The following is a 26539-nucleotide window of genomic DNA, read 5'->3' on the forward strand; positions in this document are numbered from 1 at the left end:
CTTTTGAAGTGTTTTTATCAAAAAGGGATGTTGGATTTTGTCAAATGCTTTTTCAGCATCTATTGAGATGATCAATTGATTTTTCCCTTTCGAGTTTTTAATGTGTTGTAATACATTGATTGTTTTTCTTATGTTGAACCATCCTTGCATGCCTGCAATGAACCCCACTTGGTCATGGTGTATGATTTTTTTAATGTGTCTTTGGATTCGATTTGCAAGTATTTTGTTGAGGATTTTTGCATCTATATTCATTAGGGAGATTGGCCGGTAGTTTTCCTTTTTTTGTAGCATCTTTGCCTGGTTTTGGTATTAGATTGATGTTAGCTTCATAAAATGAGTTAGGTAGTGTTCCATTTTTTTCAATGTTTTGAAAGAGTTTGAGTAAGATTGGTGTCAGTTCTTTCTGGAAAGTTTGGTAGAATTCGCCTGTGAAGCCATCTGGCCCTGGGCATTTATTTGTGGGAAGATTTTTGATGACTGATTGGATCTCTTTGCTTGTGATGGGTTGGTTGAGGTCTTCTATTTCTTCTCTGGTCAGTCTAGGTTGTTCATATGTTTCCAGGAAATTGTCCATTTCTTCTGCATTATCCAGTTTGTTGCCATACAGTTGTTCATAATATCCTCTTATAATTTTTTTAATTTCTTCAGGATCTGCAGTTATGTCACCTTTTTCATTCATTATTTTGTTTATATGGGTCTTCTCTCTTTTTGATTTTGTCAGTCTAGCTAGGGGCTTGTCAATCTTGTTGATCTTCTCAAAGAACCAACTTTTGGTGATATTTATCCTCTCTATTGTTTTTTTGTTCTCTATGTCATTTATTTCTGCTTTAATCCTTGTTATTTCTTTTCTTGTACTTGGTTTAGGATTGGTTTGCTGTTCATTTTCTAGCTTCTTCAGTTGATCCATTAGTTCTTTGATTTTGGCTCTTTCTTCCTTTTTAATATATGCTTTTAGTGCTATAAATTTCCCCCTTAGCACTGCTTTTGCTGCATCCTGTCCGGCGCCGCCCCGCCCCGCCTCGAGTCCTCGGTCGGCCGGCGATGGGGACCAGAGAGATAAGGGGAGAGAGGGTGCGGACAACGTCTTACCCGGAGCACTTGTGATCACTCAGGACTCGCGGTGGTAAAGCAGATAAACTTTTAATGGGACTAGGCAATCATCATCTTTACAGGTTCCACCCGGGGCGAGACACCTCGGGGGAGAACAACCTCGATGCGGCCGTCAGGTACGGCTCCTTGTGGGCTGTCTCCCCGAGCTTTGCCCGGGAACTTTCTTATAAACCTTGCGTGTATCCAATGGGCTAACGCCACGCACACAAGCATGATTGGTGAATACAGCGGGTGGTTACATACATCAGAAGCCGGAAGCAGGATGTGGGCGCCATCTTGGCACCACTCGATGGGCGGGGGGACTTTGGAGCAGGTTTACAGCGCATGCGCTATGCCCGTCCCGGGAGACGGCTCTCCACATCTCCCCCTTTATTATTTATATCGACCCAGTGTCCCCAGTGATGAGTGTGCTCCCGTGAACCCAGATGGCTCACAATTTGTTCCGGTGCTTTGGGGAGTCTGGACTAGGTCTCAGCCATTTAGCGGCGGAGCCTCTAGCACCGACCAGAATGCTCACCTCATATGGAGACAGGAGAGTCCGTGAGCTGGAAACAACATGACTCTCCCTGCAGTGCTTTGCCTTGCAACTGGGGGACAAAGGCGGGGGCAGGGATAGCATTAACCAGAGTCGGAGGCGTCACTAGGCGTCCCTATGCATTGGCTAGAGTCAAGTCTGGCCACAACTATGACTCTGCCTTAGGGACCTACCTGAGACAAAAATTATGACTGCTGGCGTCGCCCGTTATACCCGGGACATAGCTGCGCGCTTAGCTACAAACCTCGCTCCCGAGTGCCCCGCCCGAGGCGGCCAGGATGGGGTATGGCCATCAGAATGGTCGCTGTTGGGGGTATCAAAGGTGGAGGACATAGCCATCATAGTGGTAACACGGTACTGCCGCGCTTGAAACAGGCGTTCTAGCAAAGATTTAACAATGACTAATCCCACCAATAGTCCCACCATCAAGAGAATCCAATTAGTCAAATTGGGCCAAGAGAACCAAGAGGTGACTTGGTCCCACAGATTTTTTACAGTCTCGCCCAGTGTGGAAAGGTCGAAACTAACAGGCTTCAATTCCCTAATGTTCTCAAGTCCCTGAAGGCCGGAGGCTTGGTCCAATGGCCCAGGCCGTATATTCGTTGGCGTTTCTGACAGCTGCTCCCCGGCCTCCCCAGGTGATGCCACGGTTCCCACCAGTCTTTCCGGAACCCACACTGGTTGACGTCCTGGTTCCTGGGGAAAAACACAAACAGAGCCTCCGGCCCAGCCGAGCACCGGGTCAGGGCCTTTCCACTGTGACGTGGAGGGAGCGATATGGCCCTTAACAGTCTCCCATATAAGGACTAGAATCGGGTCCAAACAGACACCCGTTTGGCGCGCTCGGTCTATATCACGACCAAGTTTCATCCAAGAGGGCAGATTAAGGCTGCCAGAACAAGGAAACCAGGGGGCAAAAGTGGCCACATCATCAAGGAATCGTTGGAGAGAACTTTTCTTAACTGAGATACCCCGCTGCTTCAAAAGGGTCTTTAAAGGGGTTAATAGGGGTGAGCTTTCAGACTGCCCCATGCTTGCAGTCGGCACTGTCTTGTAATCACTCGGAGAGCTCTTCCGAGTCCCCGGGGCTACCTGAACGCCCACGGGCCCTAGTCCTCGTATGGAAAGGGGGTGCTTACCTTCTCGCGGTGATCAGTCGCGGAGGTCAAACCACGGATCCCGGGAGCACGTCTCCGTCGGGTCGAGGGGAACGCGAATGAGTTCCCCGTACGGGCCACCACTTGTCCGGCGCCGCCCCGCCCCGCCTCGAGTCCTCGGTCGGCCGGCGATGGGGACCAGAGAGATAAGGGGAGAGAGGGTGCGGACAACGTCTTACCCGGAGCACTTGTGATCACTCAGGACTCGCGGTGGTAAAGCAGATAAACTTTTAATGGGACTAGGCAATCATCATCTTTACAGGTTCCACCCGGGGCGAGACACCTCGGGGGAGAACAACCTCGATGCGGCCGTCAGGTACGGCTCCTTGTGGGCTGTCTCCCCGAGCTTTGCCCGGGAACTTTCTTATAAACCTTGCGTGTATCCAATGGGCTAACGCCACGCACACAAGCATGATTGGTGAATACAGCGGGTGGTTACATACATCAGAAGCCGGAAGCAGGATGTGGGCGCCATCTTGGCACCACTCGATGGGCGGGGGGACTTTGGAGCAGGTTTACAGCGCATGCGCTATGCCCGTCCCGGGAGACGGCTCTCCACAGCATCCCATAGGTTTTGGTATGTTGTGTTCTCATTTTCATTCTTCTCTATATATTTAGCAATTTCTCTTGCTATTTCTTCTTTAACCCACTGATTGTTTAGGAGTGTGTTGTTTAACCTCCAGGTATTTGTGAATTTTCTAAGTCTCTGATGGTTATTGACTTCTAATTGTATTCCATTGTGGTCAGAGAATGTGCTTTGAATAATTTCAATCTTTTTAAATTCATTGAGGCTTGTTTTATGTCCCAGCATATGATCTATTCTGGAGAAAGTTCCGTGAGCACTAGAAAAGTATGTGTATCCTGGTGATTTGGGATGTAATGTCCTGTATATGTCTGTTAAATCTAATTCATTTATCAGATTGTTTAGGTTTTCAATTTCCTTATTGGTCTTCTGTCTGGTTGATCTATCTATAGGAGAGAGTGATGTGTTGAAGTCTCCCACAATTATTGTGGAAACATCAATTGCTTCCTTTAGTTTTGCCAGTGTTTCTCTCATGTATTTTGTGGCACCTTGATTGGGTGCATAGACATTTACGATTGTTATTTCTTCTTGCTGAATTGCCCCTTTTATTAGTATGTAGTGGCCTTCTTTGTCTCTCAAAACATCCCTGCATTTGAAGTCTATTTTATCTGAGATTAATATTGCTACACCTGCTTTCTTTTGGCTGTAGCTTGCATGAAATATTTTTTTCCGTCCTTTCACTTTCAGTTTCTTTGTGTCCCTGTGTCTAAGATGAGTCCCTTGTATACAACATATTGATGGTTCATTTTTTTTTATCCATTTTGCGAATCTATATCTTTTAATTGGGGAGTTTAATCCATTTACATTCAACGTTATAACCGTGAAGGCATTTCTTGAATCGGCCATCTTATCCTTTGGTTTATGTTTGCCATATTTTTCCCTCTCTCTATTAATATCCTTTATTGTACCCATACCGAATCTCTTTAGTACTGAACCTTTCTCCAAGTCTGTCTGTCCTGTCTTTGTTTCTCTGTCTGTAGGGCTCCCTTTAGTATCTCCAGTAGGGCAGGTCTCTTGTTAGCAAATTCTCTCAGCATTTGTTTGTCTGTGAAAAATTTAAGCTCTCCCTCAAATTTGAAGGAGAGCTTTGCTGGATAAAGTATTCTTGGCTGGAAATTTTTCTCACTCAGAGTTTTAAATATATCGTGCCACTGCCTTCTTGCCTCCATGGTGGCTGCTGAGTAGTCACTACTTAGTCTTATGCTGTTTCCTTTGTATGTGGTGAATTGCTTTTCTCTTGCTGCTTTCAGAACTTGCTCCTTCTCTTCTGTGTTTGACAGTGTGATCAGAATATGTCTTGGAGTGGGTTTATTTGGATTTATTCTATTTGGAGTTCGCTGAGCATTTATGATTTGTGTATTTATGTTGTTTAGAAGATTTGGGAAGTTTTCCCCAACAATTTCTTTGAATACTCTTCCTAGACCTTTACCCTTTTCTTCCCCTTCTGGGACACCAATGAGTCTTATATTTGGACGTTTCATATTATCTATCATATCCCTGAGGTCCATTTTGATTTTTTCCATTTTTTTCCCCATTCTTTCTTTTATGCTTTCATTTTCCATTCTGTCATCTTCCAGGTCACTGATTCGTTGTTCAACTTCCTCTAGTCTTGTACTATGAGTGTCCAGAATCTTTTTAATTTGGTCAACAGTTTCTTTAATTTCCATAAGATCATCCATTTTTTTATTTAGTCTTGCAATGTCTTCTTTATGCTCTTCTAGAGTCTTCTTGATTTCCTTTATATCCCGTACTATGGTCTCATTGTTCATCTTCAGTTCTTTGAGTAGCTGCTCTAGGTGCTGTGTCTCTTCTGGTCTTTTGATTTGGGTGCTTGGGCTTGGGTTATCCATATCGTCTGGTTTTTTCATATGCTTTATAATTTTCTGTTGTTTTTGGCCTCGTGGCATTTGCTGAACTTGATAGGGTTCTTTTAGGGTTTGTAGACCTATTGAAGTCCTTATCTCTAAATTATCAGATCTACAGCTTCGTGGAGTACACTTTCTCTAACTAACCAGCAGGTGGCGTCCACGAGCCACCTGTTCTCCACAAGCCAGTTCTCCCCTGCTTAGCCTTTTTGGTGAGTGGGGGAGTGAGTCTTGTGGGGCCCAATTGGTGTACCAAGCTTGCGTGTGTAGTTGGTGTTGCCTGCCCTGTATGTGGGGCGTGTTTCTGGGCAGTCAGGGAGGGGGGGTGGCCCTAACAATCAAATCTCCCTGGTGATCCTAGAGTTTAAAGCTGCTGCAATAGTCTAATCCTTCAGTTCAGTCCTGCCACAGTTTGTCTCTGCCACTGACCCACTAGTCCTTGGTATTGGCGTATGGCTCCTGAGACTTGCAAGTGGGCCCCTCTTCCAGGCTGTGCACCCCGGGTCCTCTGTTGAGGGATGACTGTGCTATGTCACAGGTGAGTGCCGTCCCCCCAGGGCAGTTCTGGGCTGCTGGGCTGTGTAGGGAGGCTCCCAATCTGCTCAAATGATGGCTGAGTGGGGCTTTGTTAATTCACACTGCTCCACCTTCCCAGCTCTGGGACAATCAGCTGAGGTTGCAGGGAAGGCTAATGTCCACGCCCAGTTTTGTGGTGTGTGCCTGTTATTTGAAGCACTTCCGTCACACTGGGTTGTCTGGGGCAGCTCTGGGCTATGGGGCTGGCGATGGGCAGGAGTGTTTCCTGTCCACCAGGATGGTGGCTGTGAGCGGACACCCCCCTTTTCTTGGGAAGTTGTGGTGTTTAGTGAATTTTCTCAGTCACTGGATTATTGCCTTTTGTCTCAGAGCTCTCTTAGTTCTGCTCTTGACTTGATGTGCCCAAATTGAAAGTCTTTGAAGCTTTCTGTATTGGGCTTCTTAGAGTAATTGTTTTAGAAAAAGAAAAAAGGATTAAAAAAAAAAAGAAAAAAAAAAGGCCCTCCTCCGAGATCTAATGGGTTATTGAAATGCTAACAGACAAAGCAGCCAGGGCCATTAAGGAAAGGTCCACAGGGCAGAGAGATCAGCTTTTCTTCGGGATTTGCATATGCGCCTCAAGGCCTGAGCTCCGCCCTTCCCCTTTCTGTGTTCACCAGAACTCCAAAAATCCTCTGCTTTTATTTTGGAGTTTTTCGTGTTGTTTTTTTTTCTATTACTGTCTCCTCTCTGCTGGGCTGGCTGCTCTCAGATTCTCTGGTGTCTGGTCTCAGTCTATCTGTGGTTGGAATTTGGATCAGTAGAATGAGTTTCCGATAAGGGCTGCCACTGCAGTTCTCCCTTCTCCTTCCCGGAGCTGACAGCCCCTCCTCCCACGGGACTGAGCCTGGCAGGGAGGGGCGCGGGTCCCCTGGCCGCAAAAACTTACAGATTTCGCTGATCTCAGCAGTTCAACATTTTCATGAGTGTTGTATGAAGTATGCCCAAAGACAGATTGCTCTGTGGTGTCCAGTCCACGCAGTTCCTGGCTTTCTACCTACTTTCCTGGAGGAGTAACTAAAACATACAGCTCGGTTTTGTTTTTTATTTTTTATTTTTTTGACAGAATGAGTAAGTTTTTACCCAACATTTTGATTTCTTTAATGGTTATAGGTGTATTAAAGTTTTCTATTTTTGAGTGAGTTTTGCTAATTCATATTTTTCAAGAAAAATTTCCACTTCATCTTACATTTTAAAAGATAATTGGCATAAAGCTGTCCATTTTATTCTGATTTTAACAAACTGCGTTTGTGGTTAGGTCCTGTGATGGTTGGGTTCATGTGTCAACTTGGCTAGGTGACCCAGCTGTCTGGTCAAGCAGGCACTGGCCTGACGATTGCTGTGAGGATATTTGAGGCTGGTTAATAAACCAGTGAGCTGGTTTGTTGGATCATCAGTCAATTGACTGCAGCTGACTGATGACTCATCAAGGGGTGTGCCTTCCACAATGAGAGAATGCAGTTGGCTGGATTTGGACCGGGTGATCAGTTGAAGGCTTATAAGCGGGACAGTTAGAGAACCTTCACTTTTTCTTCGGCTGTCCAGTGAAGCATTTCCTGGGGAGTTCATCGAAGTTGCTGGTTCGTTTCCTGAGGAGTTCGTCGAAGTTGTCGGTTCATTTCCCAAGGAGTTCATCGGACATCTTCCTTGGAGTTGACAGTTTGTTACATCTCTCATTGATTCTGTCTCCCTAGAGAACCCTAACTAATATAGGTCCCTTTTTCATTTCCTTTATTCTACATTTGTTCCTTAAATCCACATGTGGCACAGGCCTGTGGTTGGAAAGTACCAAAGGAGAATTTATTTTTTCCCAGCCAAGTCCTGGTCAAGATAGATATACTTCTGTTTCAACTCTCCACCTCTTCTAGGCCTCCATGCTTTCTGGTGGGCATTAGAATCCAAGCCCCTATTTTTTTTTTTTTTTTTTTTAATTCAGTTTTATTGAAATATATTCACAAACCATACAGCCATCCATGGTATACAATCAACTGTTCACAGTATGATCATATAGTTATGCGTTCATCACCACAATCTATTTCTGAACATTTTCCTTACATCAGAAAGAATCAGAATAAGAATAAAAAATAAAAGTGAAAAGAGAATACCCAAACCATCCCCCCATCCCACCCTATTTGTCATTTAGTTTTTACTCCCATTTTTCTACTGATTTTTTTTCAATTTTTTAACTTTGTTTATCAAAAAATTAAAAACAAACAGGCAAACAACAACCAAAAAAAAACCCCACAACATTTCAAACAAAGCAATGGATTAAGGAAAACAAATAACCTAAAATAACTACTTTGCTTCCAATATGTTCCTACCATGCCCCAAGAAAATTAATAAACCATGTCCAAACAGAGGAGTAAGAAAAACAAATAATCTAAAATAACTACATTGCTTCCAACATGTTCCTACCATACCCCAAGAAAATTAACAACCCCTAAGAAAACAAAGGAATAAGAGAAAAAAAAAACCTAAAGTAACTCTATTGCTTCCAACATGATCTTAGTATATCCAAGAAAGTTTACAAACCATAATCATTCCTGAGCATTCCCATAACATTGAGATTACCCTCCATAGTTTATCTGTTCTTATTAGATTATCATTCCCCCTCCACTAATTGGTATCTCTAGGTCCCCTACATTCTACAGTATAAAACATTGTACATTTTTCACAGAATTCACATTAGTGGTAACATACAATATCTCTCTTTTTGTGCCTGGCTTATTTTGCTCAGCATTATGTCTTTTTTTTTTTTTTTTTAATCTTCATTTTATTGAGATATATTCATATACCACGCAGTCATACAAAACAAATCGTACTTTCAATTGTTCACAGTACCATTACATAGTTGTACATTCATCACCCAAATCAATCCCTGACACCTTCATTAGCCAAGCCCCTATTTAAAAAAAAAAAAAAATTCAATTTTATTGAGATACATTCACATACCCTGCAGTCATACGAAGCGTACATTCAGTTGTTCACAGTACCATTATATAGTTGTGCATTCATCACCAAAATTAATTTTTGAAAATTTTCATTACCACACACACAAAAATAATAATAAAAATTAAAGTGAAAAAGAACAATTAAAGTAAAAAAGAACACTGGGTTCCTTTTTTTTATACAATCGTCTTCAAGATTCAAGGGTTCTGGGTTGTAGTTTGATAGTTTCAGGTATTTACTACTAGCTATTCCAATTCATTAGAACCTAAAAAGGGTTATCTATATTGTGCGTCAGAGTGCCCATTAGAGTGACCTCTCTGCTCCTTTTGGAATCTCTCTGCCACTGAAGCTTATTTCATTTCCTTTCACATCCCCCTTTTGGTCAAGAGGTTGTTCTCCATCCCACGATGCCAGAAGATTCCTCCTCAGGAGTCATATTCCATGTTGCCAGGAAGATTTACTATCCTGAGTGTCAGATCCCACATAGGGGGGAGGGCCGTGATTTCACCTGCGAAGTTGGCTTAAGCTAGAGAGAGAGGGCCACATCTGACCAAGCCCCTATTATGAATATTTCTGTATCTTGATTGGAATGGTGCTTTTGCCAATGTAGACATTTTAGTTCATAGAACTAAAGCATAAAAATCTCTGAATTTTTTTAATGTAATTTATACCTCAAGAATGTTGATTTTAAAAAGCAAAATAAAACATCCGAGTCCCTAGACACTGATAGCCCTCACCTTCCCTACTCTTTTGGGAAGCCATAGCAGCTCAGGGATTTTTAACTTCAGTTTTCAGCTTTCTTTTTCTGTTTGACCCCTAGGAATTTTCTCTTACATTCTTAGGAGCTTAACTCTGCAATTTAAAGAATGTCCATTATAATTTATAAAGCATTTCTTGGTATTTATAGTTGGAGGATTTCCAAGTAATTTCATCCACCTTTTTGGTAGGAACACAAGTCAGTTAGCACATTTGAAAGTCTCAAGTAAAAATTGGCCGGAGAAGATGGCCTCATATTTAGAAGAATTAGCGGAACTAGGATCAAAGATACACTATAGATAACTATATAAACAAGTGATTCATTCATCTCTTCATTACACATATATTTATTGTACTTGTTATCTGCCAGGCACTGTTCTAGGCAGTGACCAAAACAAAACCCATATTCTTTTGGGACTTGAATTCCAATGATGGGAGATAGACTGTAAGCAAATAACTATGATATGTCAGACTGAGATAAGTACTGGTAAGTGCTACATGATTGCTATAATTTAGCTCAGTTATGCTGTGTGAAATTTCTTTTAGTATTCATAAATAAGGTATGCAGTTTTTGGAATTATTATACATAAGAACTTACAGCATTCTCTATCCCTTAGATTCTGGAGTAGCAAAGTGATACAGAGGAGAATTTCAAAAATTTTGTTCTGAGTGTTCTGAAAAAAAAAAAAAATTTTTATGGTTAAATAAAATTCTGTTTTGGAAATTCAAATATTTATTAATAAATGGAAGTTTTTGAAAAATCCTTTGGTTAAGAAAACTGTTTTATTTGGACTCCGTATTTCCCAAATAGATTTTACCATGGAATGTTCTGCAGAACCTAGTTTGCGATACATAGTATGTTAGAATCTCAGCACTCTGTAATGTACTATTTTTGTGACCTCATTAATTTTTATTAGGTAAAAATGGTAATTTTTGTTTTGTAACCCTTGCAAGTTGTTACGCGGAATCCATCAAATAATGTGTAAGACGCTCCTAGTGTAGTTCATGGTATCTAGTTTATTAATAGTTCAAGTTCACTCCCTTCTCTGATTGTGAATATATTTGTTTTGAGATAGATACTGTGTACAGAGACAGGATTGATTGTCCTTAGTAATCTTTCTATGTCACTTTTATCAACAGGAAACTGTGGAGATATAAATTTAGTACGACTGGGTCCAGAAAAGTCTATTAATAATGAGGTCCTAAAATTCAGTTTGGACAGCCAAGTTAACCACAGAATGAGTAAGTACTTAATAAGGTACATACTAGTGATTTCTATTTTCCTTTTTGTGGTAGAAAATGATTTGGGAATTAAGGGTAATTTGGAGATCCTAGAAGTAGTCTAGCTTTGGGACCTAGTTTTTTTTCTCATTGTGTGTGCCTACGTTTGTGAGTATCTTTATTTTTTTTTAGAAAAGGACTTACCTTCTCATGTTCAGGAGATGCATAGAAAAAAGGAGTTTCTAGATCATCAACTAGATGAACTTTCCCGCCAGCGTGCTTTGTGCCGAGGTGGAAGGGAAATACAAGTATGTAAACATTTTTTGACTACTGTTTTTTAAGTAATAACTTACAAGTACATTATCTGTTTGATGAGTATTTGATGCCATACTTTTATGGAGAATGTCACATTTTGTGTACAAAGTATAAAACAATTTTTAAACAGTTACAGTGAAATAATAATCAGGGATCAGCAAACTTTTTCTCTAAAGGTCCAAATAGTAAATATTTTAGGCTTTGCAGGTTTTATGATCTCTGTTGGAACTACTCAACTCTGCTGTTGTAGCACTAAAGCAGCCATAGACAATATGTAAACAAAAAGATGTGACTCTGTTCCAATAAAACTTTATTTATAAAAACAGAGATTTGAATTTGACTAATATTGTTTGCTGACCCTTGCCTTATATCAAAGCTATCCTGAATTTAATAGGCCTCTTTACCTTGAAGTTTAAAGAAACGCAGTTCAAATTAGGTTACACAAAAAGAGAATTCTTTGGCTCATATAACTGGAAGTCCCAGAGTAGAATACCTTCAGCATCTCTGGATCCAGAGGCTCAGATGATATAATTTCTCCGCCCCTGGATTTGTTGAGGGCCAGCGTCTCTAGGCTTCACCATCCCAGTTAGAAGCCTTAAGAGAAAAGATGGTCTTTCTCTCTCAGTATCTATACATCAATTCCAAGGAAGGACTGATTAGTCTGGACTGATTAGTTACAAGCAGGCTCAATCTTTGTTTTAAGATAATGTATACTGTGCTTTGCCAGAACAATATTATATGCCTATCACTGTGACCAGAGGATATGACTGACAGCCATTTAAACCAGCTAGAAATTAGGGGAGGAGCAGTACCCCCAAGGGTTGGAATGCTAAGCAGACAAAAGGAGCATACGCTTAATACACTGGACATAACTGAATCTTATGCAGTGATACAGAAAGCATTTCAGGACTTCACTAGTATACAAAAAAAATTGTGTTAATATAAAGATTTTCATTGATAAAATAGACCTCACTCATTTGAAATGTGAGGCAGTACATTGGAAAGTATTTTAAAATGCTTAGTTTAGTTTTTTTTAAATACTTTTTTTATTGTGAAATTTAACTTACATACATAACACATAACAGTGGTAACTTTGAAAGTATGATTTAACAAGTAGAGAGCAAATTTCAAAGAATGTTATGGCTTGCAGTTCCACAGTTTCAGTTCTTTTCCCCTTGTGAAATATAAGACATATATAGAAAAGTGATAACTTTCAAAGTACAATTTAAGAGTAGCTAAAGAGCAAATTTCAAAGAGGGTTATGTTCAGCCTTTTCAGTTATTACCTTCTAGCTATTCAATACCCTAGCATCTAAAAAAAAATTCATATAAACATTCAGTATTTGTGATCCTTTGTTAAATTCTGTCTTGTTTGTTGCTACAGTTAGTTTAGTTTTAATGTGATATTGTCATTTTTTCCAGAGGCAAGAACTGGATGAAAAAATTGCCCAAGTTTCAAAAGAAAGGCAGGAGCTTGCTTCTAAAATTAAAGAGGTAAGTAGTTCACCTATAGTATTTTCTTGGTTTTTATTTGTTTTACTTTTTTTTTTTTTTAAATAATTTAATTATAAAATGGTTCCAACAGCCTATGGCTTTATCTCAACTACATGTTTTAAACTTTTTATTATGAAATAATTCAAACATAGACAAAATTGGAGAAAATGATGTAATTACTTTTACATTTTGTTCTTTAACTTAAGAATAAATTCTTACTGCCACCTAAAAGTTCTAAGAAAGAGGTGATTGATGGTGAATTATTTTTTTTCTGTCCTAGGTCTGGGTAAATAAAAACCTCTTGTTAGATGCTCTATCTCCCATTCCTTTCTGCTGCAAAAGAACAAATTTTCCTCTGCTAATTATGATCAGATGAATAATTAATGAGAATAGGTTTGTGGGTGATTTCCTATTTGAAAGAAAGAAAGAAAATCACATACATCTGGATTCAAGAGTAAAAGGGCAGTGGATAGGGTTTGTTATAGAAAAGTACAAACACCTTTTTTTTTTTTTTTTTTTTTTTTTTTTGACAGTTCTTGGCTTAAACTCTTTTTGATCATAAAAAATCCTTCTGTAACATGTATAACTTTTTCAGTGTTCTTTGGCTATAAAAACATCAGAAATAAGATTTAGACTGATTGAAATTAGGATGAGCCAGAAGTATACCCTGATCACCAGAATGCAGTCTTAATAAAACCCCCATTGGTAGTCAAGGAGAGAGGGTAAAATCAACTGGTAATGTCATTAGTATTTTTTAACTGAAATTTCTCTTCAGGGTTTTCTCAGCCTTTTTCATGTGGCTAAAAAAATACAGTTGAATTTAATGTATATTTTGTTATGGTTCATTTATTTAAATTAAAAGTGTGTAGAAGGCATTTTATTAAAATTTTAAATTAAACCCAGAATTAATTATCCTGTTCTAAGGATGAAGTCCATGTTCATGGGTGTGGTGTGTTTTGCTATTTCTCACATGGGTTATGGGCCATTGAATTAATCATGCATGACAGTTTAACTCTGTAGATTGCTGAGAGTTGTATTTGACAGTGCTTTAACATGTGCGCACTGGAGTACCACAGATGCCACCCTCTCCGTAAAGCTTACATACATGTCTTGGAATCTATGGTTAAATTTATGATTTGTTCAGGGATGAATCACTACTACTTTTCAATAGTGGAAATAGACAAACTGAATCTCTGATTAAAATACCAATATATGAATTTGGATTTTGAATGTTATATATTGTAAGGTGTCATTCACATTTCTGGCTCCATCACAGTGTATGGCATTATAGAAATAGACCCAGTTGCTTTTCTTACTGAGGAAGTAGAATACTCACCAGGCTCACAGGCATTTTTGTTGGTATTAGCTTTTATAAAAGAAAGAACACCATTATATACTTAAAAATTAATAGAAGAAAAAAATGTACATTCAAGCTTCTGTTTTTTTTTTTAATCAAAAAATTAAAAAACAATAAAAAAACATTTCAAACAAAACCAAAGAAAAACAAATATCTAACTCTGGTTTTACTCATATATTTGGTTCAGGACTCATTAGAATTATTTAATCTCTACTTATTCTGATACCTGCCTATAAACATTTGACTGCAAGAAGCATTATAATCTATTTTGACCAAATCATACCTTGAATAAATTTTTCTTAATGTGCTTAAATCATGTTTTAAACTTAGGCCACAAAGCACAGTATTCTTTCTGGTGATTTCTGATTATCTTGAATGCTTCTGCTATTATCTTAATTTTGAGTTTTTACCCTTTTACTAAATATACTGTTCCTGTCACGTAATAAAATGGCAGATGTTTTATAGTAAAGATAAACCTATCATTGTTAAGAATTCATGTACAACTAAATGTTGCTTAACCTTGATTTGCTTTTTTAGGTTCAAGGACGCCCACAAAAAACACAGAGTATCATCATTTTAGAGTCCCACGTCATCTGCTGTACATTGAGCACGAGTGGTGGTTTACTGCTTGAGTCAGCTTTTCGTGGTCAAGGGGGTGTCCCCTTCAGTTGTGTCATTGTTGATGAGGTCAGTGAGCAGTTAACCATACTACTTTGATTAGTACTGTGAGAAGTGAATTATAGATGAAATTTGGCTGCTGAGCTGTTGATAAAATGGATTTTTTGCATCTGATTTTTACTTGCCATTACATGTGTATTCTCTCACACTGAAATATGCTGCTAATGACCCACCATGATTAAAATTGCTTTTCCGTTATTAAGATTTTAGTCTTAAGGATGTTTGATTATTCCTAACAAGATCCCTGTTGAGTAATTATCTAGCTCCTATGTGGACCACATCTCTAGTAATAAGAAATTCACTGTCTTTTTGTAGTAGGTTTAATATAACTTTGGACAGCTCTGAGCCACAATGTTTTCAACTTACGTCTTTATTCCTAGTTCATTCATTGAACAAATGTTTACTGGCTATCTACTGTTCGCCAGAGGATGAGCCAGAAGACAGAAGAGATGGAAGGAGAAGTGATCAGGAGATCCAAGATCCACCAGAATAAAAGAACAGAAATAGTGGAAGTGATGAAATAATAGAAGGAAATGTCATTGGATTGAAGAGAAACTTGACTCTTGAAATTGAAGTGGCCTGCTGAGGAACACAGAAGACTGGCGGGAGGAAATGACACACACCTAGAGACACACCTGTAGTGGTTTCTGAACTTCAAGTATAAAGTTCTAATAGTTTTCAGAGTGGAAAAGTTTCCTTAGGCTCATGCTCAGTATGAACAAAGAATACAAACCTGGGATATAGAATGCACTCTAATGTGTGACTAGTTCCCAGGTGGTGGTTGCAGCATAGTGGCTGACTTCAAAACACACGTTTAAGTATGACCCCATCAACATGACAATGTAAGAAATCCTCTGAAAATCTCCCCTCTGAATCAACTAATAAAAGGACAAATCCCACGTACTTGGATCCCTGGAGGACGATAAAGACTGGAGAAGGACTCCACAAATGCTGAATTGAAGAAAAACAAGTAGGAGATTTTCTTCCCAGACCAACTAGTCCAGACCCTTCCCCCTTACTTCTGTCTTGTGCAACTTAGGAGTTGCACAGAGGCAGCATGGCCTGGATCCCTTCTGCTGCAGATGGAGACCATAGAGCTGCTCACAGCAGCAAATTCAAACCACAGGTATATCCAGGCACAGGGATTTAAGTCCACAGAGATTCAGGGCAGGACATAAGCAGCTGAGGAGTGCCGTATACTAAAGTACTCTCAGGAGTGAAAAAAAGAGAGAGACTGCTGCAGAACTGTTGGCAAGAGGTGCAGGCACTCAGTCCATTCTGTTTGCTGGACCACTGAAACGCAAAACATGTTTTTGGATTGACCCAATATGGCCTCCCTGGGGAGGGATACTTTAATGGGGAAGAAACCAGAGGCAGAAAAGCCTCACAGACCAAAACAAAGTGGGGGAAAGGGGACTGAACTGCTGTAAGGCAGAATGATTGAGTATAAGGAGAAGGGAGAACTGAGTGAGGGAGAGAATTTAAACAAATCATAGAATCTGGGGAGAAAATGCTACACAAAAACAAACAGAAGATCAAGATTCCTGGAGAAGGAACAGAAACAAGGAACCTTTCTCCTTGGAGATGAAACAGTTGCACAGAAAGTACAACCTTAAAAATTGTACTGTATATCCAGGGCAAGAATCAAGTGAAGAAGAGCTGAGAAAATCTGCAAAATAGGGTGGGATGGGGGGGATGATTTGGGTGTTCTTTTTTACTTTCTCTTTTTATTCTCATTCTTCTGGTGCAAGGAAAATGTTCAAAAATGGATTGGGGTGATGAATGCATAACTATATGATGGTACTGTGAACAGTTGATTGTACACCATAGATGACTCTGTGGTGAATATATCTCAATAAAACTGAATTTTTTAAAAAAATGTCCTTCAGAAATGAGGGAATGTTTAAAATATTCACAGAGAAACAGCAACAGGAAGTTCATCAACAAGAGACCCAAAGGAGTCCTATTTCACACTGTATCTAAAAGTTAACTCAAATGAATCAAAGATGTAAATGTAAGAACCAGGACTATAAAATTCCTGGAAGAAAATGTAGGTAAATATCTTCAGAATCTTGTGTTAGGCAGTGGTTTCTTAGACTTTGTATGCAAAGCACAAGCAACAAATGATAAAATGGACAAATGGGAGCGCCTAAAATTAAAAACTTGTGCATCAGAGGACTTGATCATGAAAATGAAAAGACAGCCTACTCAATGGGAGAAAATATTTGGAAACCACATATCCTAGAAAGGTTTAATATCCAGAATACATAAAGAAATTCTACAACTCAACAATAAAAAGAAAGACAACCCAATTAAAAAATGGGCAAAAGAATTGAATAGATCTTTCTCCAGAGAGAAAATACAAATGGCTAAAATCACATGAGAAGATGCTTAATATCGTTAGTTACTGGAGAAATGCAAATCAAAACCACAATGAGATTCCATTTCACACCCACTAGAATGACTACTGTTTAAAAAAGAAAATTACAAGTGTTGGAGAGGATGTGGAGAAATAGGAACACTCATTCATTGCTGATGGGAAAATAAAATGTTGTAGCCGCAATGGAAGACAGTTTGGCCATTCGTCATAAGGCTAAGTGTAGAAATTACCATATGATTCAGCAATCCCTCTACTAAGTATAGACTCAAAAGAATCGGGGACTCAAACAGGTATTATTTACCAATGTTCATAGCGGCATTATTCACAATTGCCAAAAGATGGACGCAACCCAGCTGATGGAATGGATGAACAAACTGTGGTATATGCATATAATGGACTATTTATTAGCATTAAAAAAAATGAAGTTCTGATTCATTTGACAACATGGATGGACCTTGAAGACATTGTGTTGAGTGAAATAAGCCAGACATAAAAAGGACAAATACTGTATGGTCTCACAGATATGAAATAATTAGAATAAGCCAATTCATAGAGTTAGAATCTAGAATATAGCTTTTTAGCAGCTGGTTTGGTGGTACGGAATAGGGAGTGTGCCAGTTTGAATGTATTATGTCCCCCCAAATGCCATTATCTTTGATGTAATCTTGTGTGGGCAGCCCTATCAGTGTTAGATTGTAATTCTTTGAGTGTTTCCATGGAGATGTGCCCCACCCAACTGTGGGTGATGACTCTGATTGGATAATTTCCATGGAGGTGTTGGCCACCCATTCAGGGTGGGTCTGAATTAAATTACTGGAGCACTATATAAGCTCAGACAGAAGGAGCAAGCTTGCTACAGCCAAGAGGGACACTTTGAAGAAAGCACAGGAGAGACATTTTGAAGACTGCTGTTGGAAGCAGACTCTTGCTCCGGAGAAGCTAAGAGAGGACAAATACCCCAAGTGCAACTAAGAGTGACATTTTTGAGGAACTGCAGCCTAGAGAGGAACATCCTGGGAGAAAGCCATTTTGAAACCAGAACTTTGGAGCAGACGCCAGCCATGTGCCTTCCCAGCTAATAGAGGTTTTCCGGACACCATTGGCCATCCTCCGGTGAAGGTATCTGATTGCTGTGTTACCTTGGACACTTCATGGCCTTAAGACTGTAACTGTGTAACCAAGTAAACCCCCTTTTATAAAAGCCAATCCATCTCTGGTGTTTTGCATTGTGGCAGCATTAGCAAACTAGAACAGGGAGTTAATACTTAAATTGTACAGCATTTCTTTTTGGGTTACTTGAAAAGTTTTATGAATGGTGGTGATGGTAGCACAACTTCGTGAGTGTAATAGCACTGAATTGTGTATGTGAATGTGGTTAAAAGGGGAAATTTAGGTCATATAAATGTTACTAGCATAAAAATCACTAATGAAAAGTGTTAGTAATGGGGGGCTGTGATATATGGGAGCACTATTTTCTACATGATTTTTCTGTGAAGCTTCAACTTTTCCAATTAAAAATTTAAAAAAAACATGTTTGAATTTTTTTAGTTGTAGTTTTTGGAGGGTTTGTTTTTTGTTTGTTTGTTTTTTTAATTGTTGTTTTTATTTTTTAACCAAAGAAAATCTTGTTTTCCTATTTGGTGCAAAAGGAAAAGCATGGTACTTTTCTTAATGGTTAGCATCTTTGTGAATTAGATAAACTATATATGGATAAATTAATAACAAAGATAATTAAGAATAATTTCTCCATTCTATACTTTCTTACTTAGGCTGGGCAGTCTTGTGAAGTTGAGACCCTTACTCCACTCATCCATCGTTGCAACAAGCTTATCCTGGTAGGAGATCCTAAACAGCTTCCTCCCACAGTTATTTCAATGGTAAGTTTTTTCTGTCTTCACATTGCTTCAAGAAGGAAGTGGCTTTTTTTGTTATTTTGTTTTCTGTGATGGGAGGGTCTTTCTTGGAAATTGTCAACTCTTCTTTGGACAGAAAAGTAGGGAAAGGCTGAGAAAAGGGAGGCACTGTTAGAATCTTAATAAGTAAAAATCTCTTACACTGTATCTTTGTTCATAATTGTGCTTATACATGTGTGGCAGGAGCAGTGTTAAGTGTTGGAGACCAGAAGGCTAGAAGGATAACTTTTTTTGTGTGTATCAGGTTTTCCCTTTGGGAGAGACAGTGTCCACATATCTTATGCACTTGATTGATTTTAATAATGTAACACCAAAGGAATGATAAAAGAAAAACTTTAAAAGCAAGAAAAAAAATCCCAACTTCCTAACTGATTTATATTTAAATATGCAGAAATTTGAAAACATTGTAAAGAGAAATTCTTTTTGGAGTACATTTCCTATTTTAGAATTCTGTATTCTCTAATGCAAAAAAAGTCTGTGCTACTCACATCTTCTGAAAGTGAAGATGATATGAAAAGAAAAGGAATTAGTTGTGAAATCTGGGAATATAAGCGCCTAGTACTCTGTTTTATTGTTTAACCTCACTAAAGATGGATTGGAGAAATGCACATCAGAATCAGGATTCAGTAAATGATTTGGGTAATATGAATAAGCCTATACCAAGGTGATTTTGAAATTTAATCAATTTTGTATTTTTTACTGATACATAGATTATCTGTACAAATACAGAGAAATGGCCACATAAACAATCCCAAAACAGATCATTTTAAAAGCATTGTTTTTCAACTATGGAGTGAATATCTGAGGTTTTTTGTTGTTAGTTTTTTGACTTTGGAATTATTTAAAATGATGGTACAATTCTTTATTTGACATCTAAGCATACATGCGTGGTCACACTGGGGTGTGGCCCAGAAGCAATACTAGTCAATAAATGACAACTAATGTCTGTAAGGAAGAATTGCCTCCAATGACTTTGTTCATGGAGAATAATGAAAAACAAATTGTATAACATTTATTTAAATAATGCAGTTTTTAAAATTTACTGATTTAACCACTTGAAAGAACCTCAGGGGTTAATGGACCTCAACTATATGGGAAAACTTACTTAGGATTTTTTGTGATTGTTGCAAAAAAAAAAAAAGAAAATTCAGTAAATAACTACAAAAACAATCCCTCAACATACCTATCCAACCACCTATTTCTAGGAATAATTACTGTAAATTGTTCAGCCAGTATTTTAGCAGAGTTTCTGGGCATTTGAGTTTTCATCTATTCATTTTTTTTTCAGTATGTATTGAGTACCAACCTAAAGTGAAGCACTAAGTGCTGGAATTATGACAGTGAAGAAAACACAAAAATCCCTGCTCTTATGGAATTTACATCTAGTGGGTAATAGACAGTAAATAAATAGGTTATTAAAATATGGCATGTCAGATGGTTATAAGGTTTGCGTACATGTATATGTTTTCATGTATATGTAGGGCTTGGTTTGGTTCAAAGGTGGGGGAATCATTCTGTGAACAGCATCCTTTTTCAATCAGTGACTAGATCAAGGACATCTTTCCATGTTAAAAACATAAATATCTGTGTCATTTTGTAGGATGGACTTGGGTTTTTTCTAAAAGTAGACATGTTACCTCATAAAGTCACTTTTCTGTTTTCCCAAAGAGAAAATTTTAAAACTAAGTTTTGACTAACCTGAATAGATAAACTTCTGGGGATATAGATAAAATCATATTCATTTAATTATGCATATTTATTTGAAATCACATATATAAATAATTTTGTTTATTAAGAAGTGATGCTTTTTTCCATTCTCAAAATTTGTGATACAGATTTATTCAAACCTTTCACATACATCTTTGACAACAGTGTCTTCATGATTACTCATGATGATTGTCTTAGTGCAGTTTACAAAGCACATTTTTACTTCTAGATTGTTTAACATATAACATGTTTTGAATCTTTGGGTGATGTTGTCACTGAAAATTATACCCCAAGACACAACTATCCATAACATCAAGACATTTCTTCATTTGTCCTTTAGGTCAGTGTGTTTTTCAAATTACAGATTGAAACCCATTGTTGAGTTTGTGAAATCAATTTTTAGTAGGTCGGTTGTCTGTCTCCTCCACTAGACTGTAAGTTCTGTGTGGCATGATCTTATTTACCTTAGTGGTCTCAGCATCCTAAATTTTAGGTGTTCAATACATATTAGATGGATGAATGGATGAATAAATCAGTCTTTAAAAGATTTGTTTACGACAACACTCAACATTTCTAATTGTCGGGGCATACCCTGAAAATAACTTAAAAATCTGTGTTAAATTTTTTTGCTTCCTTTATTATTGATTCTTGCAGGTGATCTCTGTTAGCAGTAGTTGTGGGTCATTCAAGATAACATTGTTTTCATAAGCAATATTGTGTGAGTGCTCTAAATAAAGAGTAATACTTGGACTTATTTTCAAGAACATGGCTTTTGGAGGATTGTGGTCACAGACGTCTCCTTTCTCTGAATCTTGGGTTTGTGGTAATCTTATGACACCTGAACCCTGCCATGTATATATTAAAGTGCAGTAGTTGTTTTTATAATATTGGGAAAAGTATAAATGAATTCTTGGAAGTTGTTGCTTTATTTCCCCTCACTCAGAAAGCACAGGAGTATGGCTATGACCAGTCGATGATGGCTCGCTTTTGCAAACTACTGGAAGAGAATGTGGAGCACAATGTGATCAGCAGACTACCTGTTTTACAACTTACTGTTCAATACAGGATGCATCCAGACATATGTCTCTTCCCTTCTAATTATGTTTATAACAGAAGCTTGAAAACGAACAGGTGAATTCCATTTATTGCTTGTTAGTTCATTTTATTTGGAGGTTTAGCTACTTAGAATAGTCATTTTACTGTGTTCTTAAGTCTTGTCATAAAAAGCATGAATTGTGAGAGTTTTAAAAATTAATGTTTTCTAATTACAAAGCTATACATGTTCATTGCAAAAATGCAGCGAAACTGAAAAGAAGAAAAAAATTATCCACATTTACACTACCCAGAAATAATCACTGGTAACATTTTGGTATCTCTTCTTCCAGTCCTGTTTTCAAATATGCATATCTTAGCTTTTTCTCTCTTTTAGTTTTTTGGGAAAAAAATTGGACCATACTCTAATGCCCTATGATCTGCTTATTTTACTTAGTATATCATGAGTAGCTTTTCAGTCATAGTTGTAATTTTTTATTACATAGATCACTCTCCCTAGCACAAGAGTAAAAATAAAGCCAGTGTTTTACCTTTTACTGAAACATGACTATAAAAGAAAAGGTTCCTTCTTGTTCTTTTCCTTTCCCCAATTCCCCCCTCCTCCACAAAAAAAATAACAGTACCACCACTAATAAAATATCTTACAAGTTGACTTATATTCTGAATGAGTGGCTGCTTTTTTTTTACAGATTGACTGAAACCAACCGATGTTCATCTGACTGGCCATTTCAACCTTACCTTGTATTTGATGTTGGAGATGGTTCAGAAAGACGGGATAATGAGTATGTTCTCTTTCTTCAACCCCTAGAGATGGTCCCAGAATTGTTACATTATTTTTGTTCAGATTCATATTAAAAACATTTTCTATATATGTCTTTTTTGCCTAGTGCCAAAGATAATCTATCTAAAGCACTTTTCTCAGTGTTAGAAACATAGTCATTTCATTTAACTGGGTTGGAGACAGTCATTAAACGGGTAATCACCTGCATAGTTAATTAATTCACTTGGGTTAGGTGCTGTCAGTTGGGTGAGGTATGTATGAGAGTAAGGGAATAGAGACAGAGGGTGGACAGTCCTTTAAAGGTTTTGAGTTGTCAGTGAGGAAAAGTGTTCAAGTGGTCTGGGAATGATGGCAAACTGGAATGGTAGTTTTGCTCAGTGGCAAAGACTTCATCAGAAGGGCAAGGGTTCTTGTGAGAGCGTAGAGGAATAATGGTCTAGAGGCTGTATTTGTCAGCACAAAGACAAACCCCCACCTCTGTTTCGTGAAGTATGAGGAAATAACAAACTCCATCTCTGTATCATGAGAGGGGTGCAGGGGAGGTAGTGTCCTCAGGTGAGATTCAGGTATTGCATATGATATAGAGTTTGAGTGAGGGAGCATTTGGTGAAGAAGTTTAAAATACAGAGGAGGAGTTGGCCATGAGATTGTGATGCCAGAAGGCACAATGGGAAGATTTTAGAAGGGCCAACTCGAGTGGAGAGGAGAATTGAGGTTTGAGCCCCAGAGCATAATGGGGATCGAAGGTCACAAGAGGAATATTGATGAGAGAAGCGTAACCTAAGAAGTGACCAAGGCAAATAAAGATTTCAGAAATCGAAGTTAGCTAGCTGACTAGTTGTCAACATAGTAAATCTTAAAATTAGGACAGTGGGTCTTTAAGGCTGTTAATATGAGACAGATTCCTGAGGTAGCCTCAGGAATAAAAGTACAAGTGTAGTGCATCCCCTCTTGTGCATATGTGTTGGATCTAGTATGGTAATGAAGGAACACATGTAATTTGGGAGTAGTATAAGCTCTCCTGAAGTTGGGAGTGCAGGTCAGTTTGGAGAACATTGAGAACATGGGCCTGATACCAGGTCCCATGCTGTTCAGCACTAGGGGCCCCATCATTCACTTTTAGTCTGTGATGGCACCACCTTGGTTGTTTGATGCCTGGCCTACTCAACCAGTGGTGGTATTGCCTCTTGCCTGGTCTCAGGCAGTGTTGGGAAATTGAGGAAGATAATATATCTAAAGCACTTTTCTCAGTGTTTGGAACATAGTAATGTTACGTTAGCTACTTATTATTAATATTTTCATTACTATAAATACTGTTATTACTACTATTATCCCCATTTTAATGGATGAAGAAACTGCGGCCTGAATCTCAGTTAACTGCAAACTCTTTACTGTGTACAACTTCATGTTTCACTGGGCATTATTTTTATACATTTATCCATATGTATGATATTAATTGCCATTTTAATAGTCTCTTTGAGTCACTGTTGGCTGAGTGAAAGGTTGATCCTGCCCATCTGCCCCTTACTGTAATTGAGAACAAGTAACTGGAACTTAAGTTAATGGTAAGACTGCTGTTCATTTTTATCATTTTTTTCCTTCACTTATTTAGCTCATATGTTAATATTCAAGAAATAAAACTGGTGATGGAAATCATTAAGCTTATTAAAGACAAAAGAAGAGATGTGACTTTCCGGAACATTGGCATAATAACACATTACAAGGCTCAGAAGACGATGATTCAGAAGGATTTGGATAAAGAGTTTGAGAGAAAAGGGTAAGGCATTTTTCCGGTTTTCCAGTTTTTCTGTTGAATTAAAAAGAAGAGAGAGGCAACAGAAAGGAAAACCTAACTCTAGGTGTGGTCCTAGACCATGGAAAGTGGTGGTATAGCACAAGGAGATTGGGAAGCTGATTTCTGTAAGACGTGCCACGTAGATGATAGTTATACTTGTGGCCTCTGTAGACAGGGTACCTCTTGGCAGTTGGAACATCAGCATTATACTTGACAGTGGAATTGACTGAGAAAGTCTGAATTCTAATTCTAGCAGTTCTCATGAAGTCACTTTTTCACTTAGAATAAATTATTTAACCCTTTTATTGCTTTTATGCATAGACTGAAGATCGTGTTTTTGTTTCCTCCAACAGTAAAATACAAAATTATTGAAATTCTTTTAACTAAAAATTTCTTAACCTAGAAACAGATTACCAAAACAGATTCAGTAACAAATAGAAAGTAATCAAAAAACTTTCATCAACAAAAGCCTACGGGACACACGGTAGGCTCGTGGGTTAAGCAGCCTCCCCAGCCAGGGAGTGATAGCTGAGAGGAAGTGGTGGAGCCAGTGCAGCAGGATATGACGGGCCCATCATAAGCTCCAGAGAGTTGTCTTTCATGGAAACCAGCAGATGCGTGGGAGAACATGAAGTCCAGTCCTGCTATCCAAGCTGCCATTGACTTCACAGTGGGGGCTGCAGGGGGCACAGTGTGCGTGCTGACCAGACCCTTTGACAAGATGAAAGTGGAGATACAGATGTTTCCTGACCTGTACAGGGGGCTCACCAACTGCTGCCTCAAGACCTACTCTCAGGTGGGCTTCTGGGGCTTCTACAAGGGGACAAGCCCCGCACTAATCGCCAGCGTCGCCGGGAACTCTGTCCTTTTCATGTGCTACATCTTCTTCTAGCGGGTCTTAAGGAAGGTGGTTGGATTGGACAAGCAGGCAAAGCTGAGTGACCTGCAGAATGCCACCGCCAGCTCCTTTGCTGTGCTGTCACTCTGCCCCACTGAGCTCGTGAAGTGCTGCCTGCAGACCCTGTACAAGATGGAGATGTTGGGGAAGATCATCAAAAACCAAATGCAGTTGGGTCTTTTGTGAAGATCATCCTCTCAAAGGATGACCCTGTGGGCTTCTACCAGGGTCTCTCTGGCACTTTACTTCGGGAAGTACCAAGCTATTTCTGTTTCTTCAGTGGCTATGAATTGAGCTGGACAGTTGTTGCATCAGGGAGATGAGATGAACTAGGCACTGCCCTCTGATGTTTGAGTTGGTGGAATTTGCTTCTGGCTGACTATATACCCAGTGGATTGTATCAAATCCAGACTTCAGGTTCTTTCCATGGCTGGAAAACGGGTGGGGTTTCTTAGAACCTTTGTGAGTGTCATGAAAAATGAAGGAATAACAGTCCTGTATTCTAGACTGAAGCCTACTATGATTCCCACATTTCCTGCCAATGGAGCTCTGTTTTGGGCCTGTGAATACAGGAAGTTGATGATGAACGAGTTCAAAGCATGCTGAAATATCTTGGTGAACCTGGCCCCAAGCACACAAGTTCAGGGACTACAGTTCATTTCAGGGTTTCACACAGTTCAAGATCAATGTGCAATCATTTTGGCTTCATGGGAATTTTGTATCTTTGTCTTCCCTTCTAAATATTAGAATTTATGGAAGAATGTCGATTTTACATCATATAATTTCTGCCCGTATTTTTATTAAAATAGAAAAGTTGCTGCTTTTGTCCTTGGTAAATACACAGGTTGAGTCAGTGGCTCTAAGTGCTTTCTCTGAAAGGTCAAATATAGGTATATCAGAGATTTTGATAAATCTTTAGATGTACATGCAGTTTGGTTTTGTGTTGAGTGAAACACACAATTTGGTTCCGTGTTTAACCTCAGATATCACAGAAAAATCCAGCATTGACCATGTTCTGTGAAGATTGTTATAAATGATTGCTTAAGATACAGGGTCTTTTTTAAAGTCTGCTTAATATGTGCATTATATTAAGCAAAGTTTTAAAAAAGTTTTTATGTGGAATTTGAGAATCAAAACATCCATCTAGATTTTTAAGAGGGGAATATGCTTGTGTACTGGTGTGTGGTCCATATTCTTGAGTTAAAGTTTTGGGGTACGCATCTGGGATTTTCCCAAGGTGTTCCACTTGTACCTGAAATAGTGCCAATTCAGTTCCCAAGTGGGATTGTATTCCTCTCTCTGGCTATATTGTTAGGTATAGCCTAGAGCATCAAGCCTTTGGGAAGCAGCACAGCCTTCACCTGTGTGAACTTCTCTCTCCAAAAGAACTACTCTTCTGAGCTTTAGATTGAGGCAG

General features: G+C 38.7%; 1 protein-coding gene and 1 pseudogene across 1 annotated transcript in view; both read left to right on the top strand.

The window, feature by feature from the left end:
• The window catches only part of SETX (senataxin), a 99882-nt gene that overhangs the window by 54697 nt on the left and 18646 nt on the right, over positions 1-26539 (top strand). The window contains 8 exon segments of the mRNA XM_037850995.1: positions 10672-10773; positions 10945-11060; positions 12489-12560; positions 14455-14604; positions 18745-18852; positions 21539-21726; positions 22338-22430; positions 24042-24206. Coding sequence (XP_037706923.1) covers positions 10672-10773; positions 10945-11060; positions 12489-12560; positions 14455-14604; positions 18745-18852; positions 21539-21726; positions 22338-22430; positions 24042-24206 — 994 coding nt within the window.
• Positions 24564-25818, top strand: LOC119545469 (annotated as a pseudogene).

Source organism: Choloepus didactylus, chromosome 10 (assembly GCF_015220235.1).
Source record: "Choloepus didactylus isolate mChoDid1 chromosome 10, mChoDid1.pri, whole genome shotgun sequence".
Taxonomy (NCBI): Eukaryota; Metazoa; Chordata; class Mammalia; order Pilosa; family Megalonychidae; genus Choloepus; species Choloepus didactylus.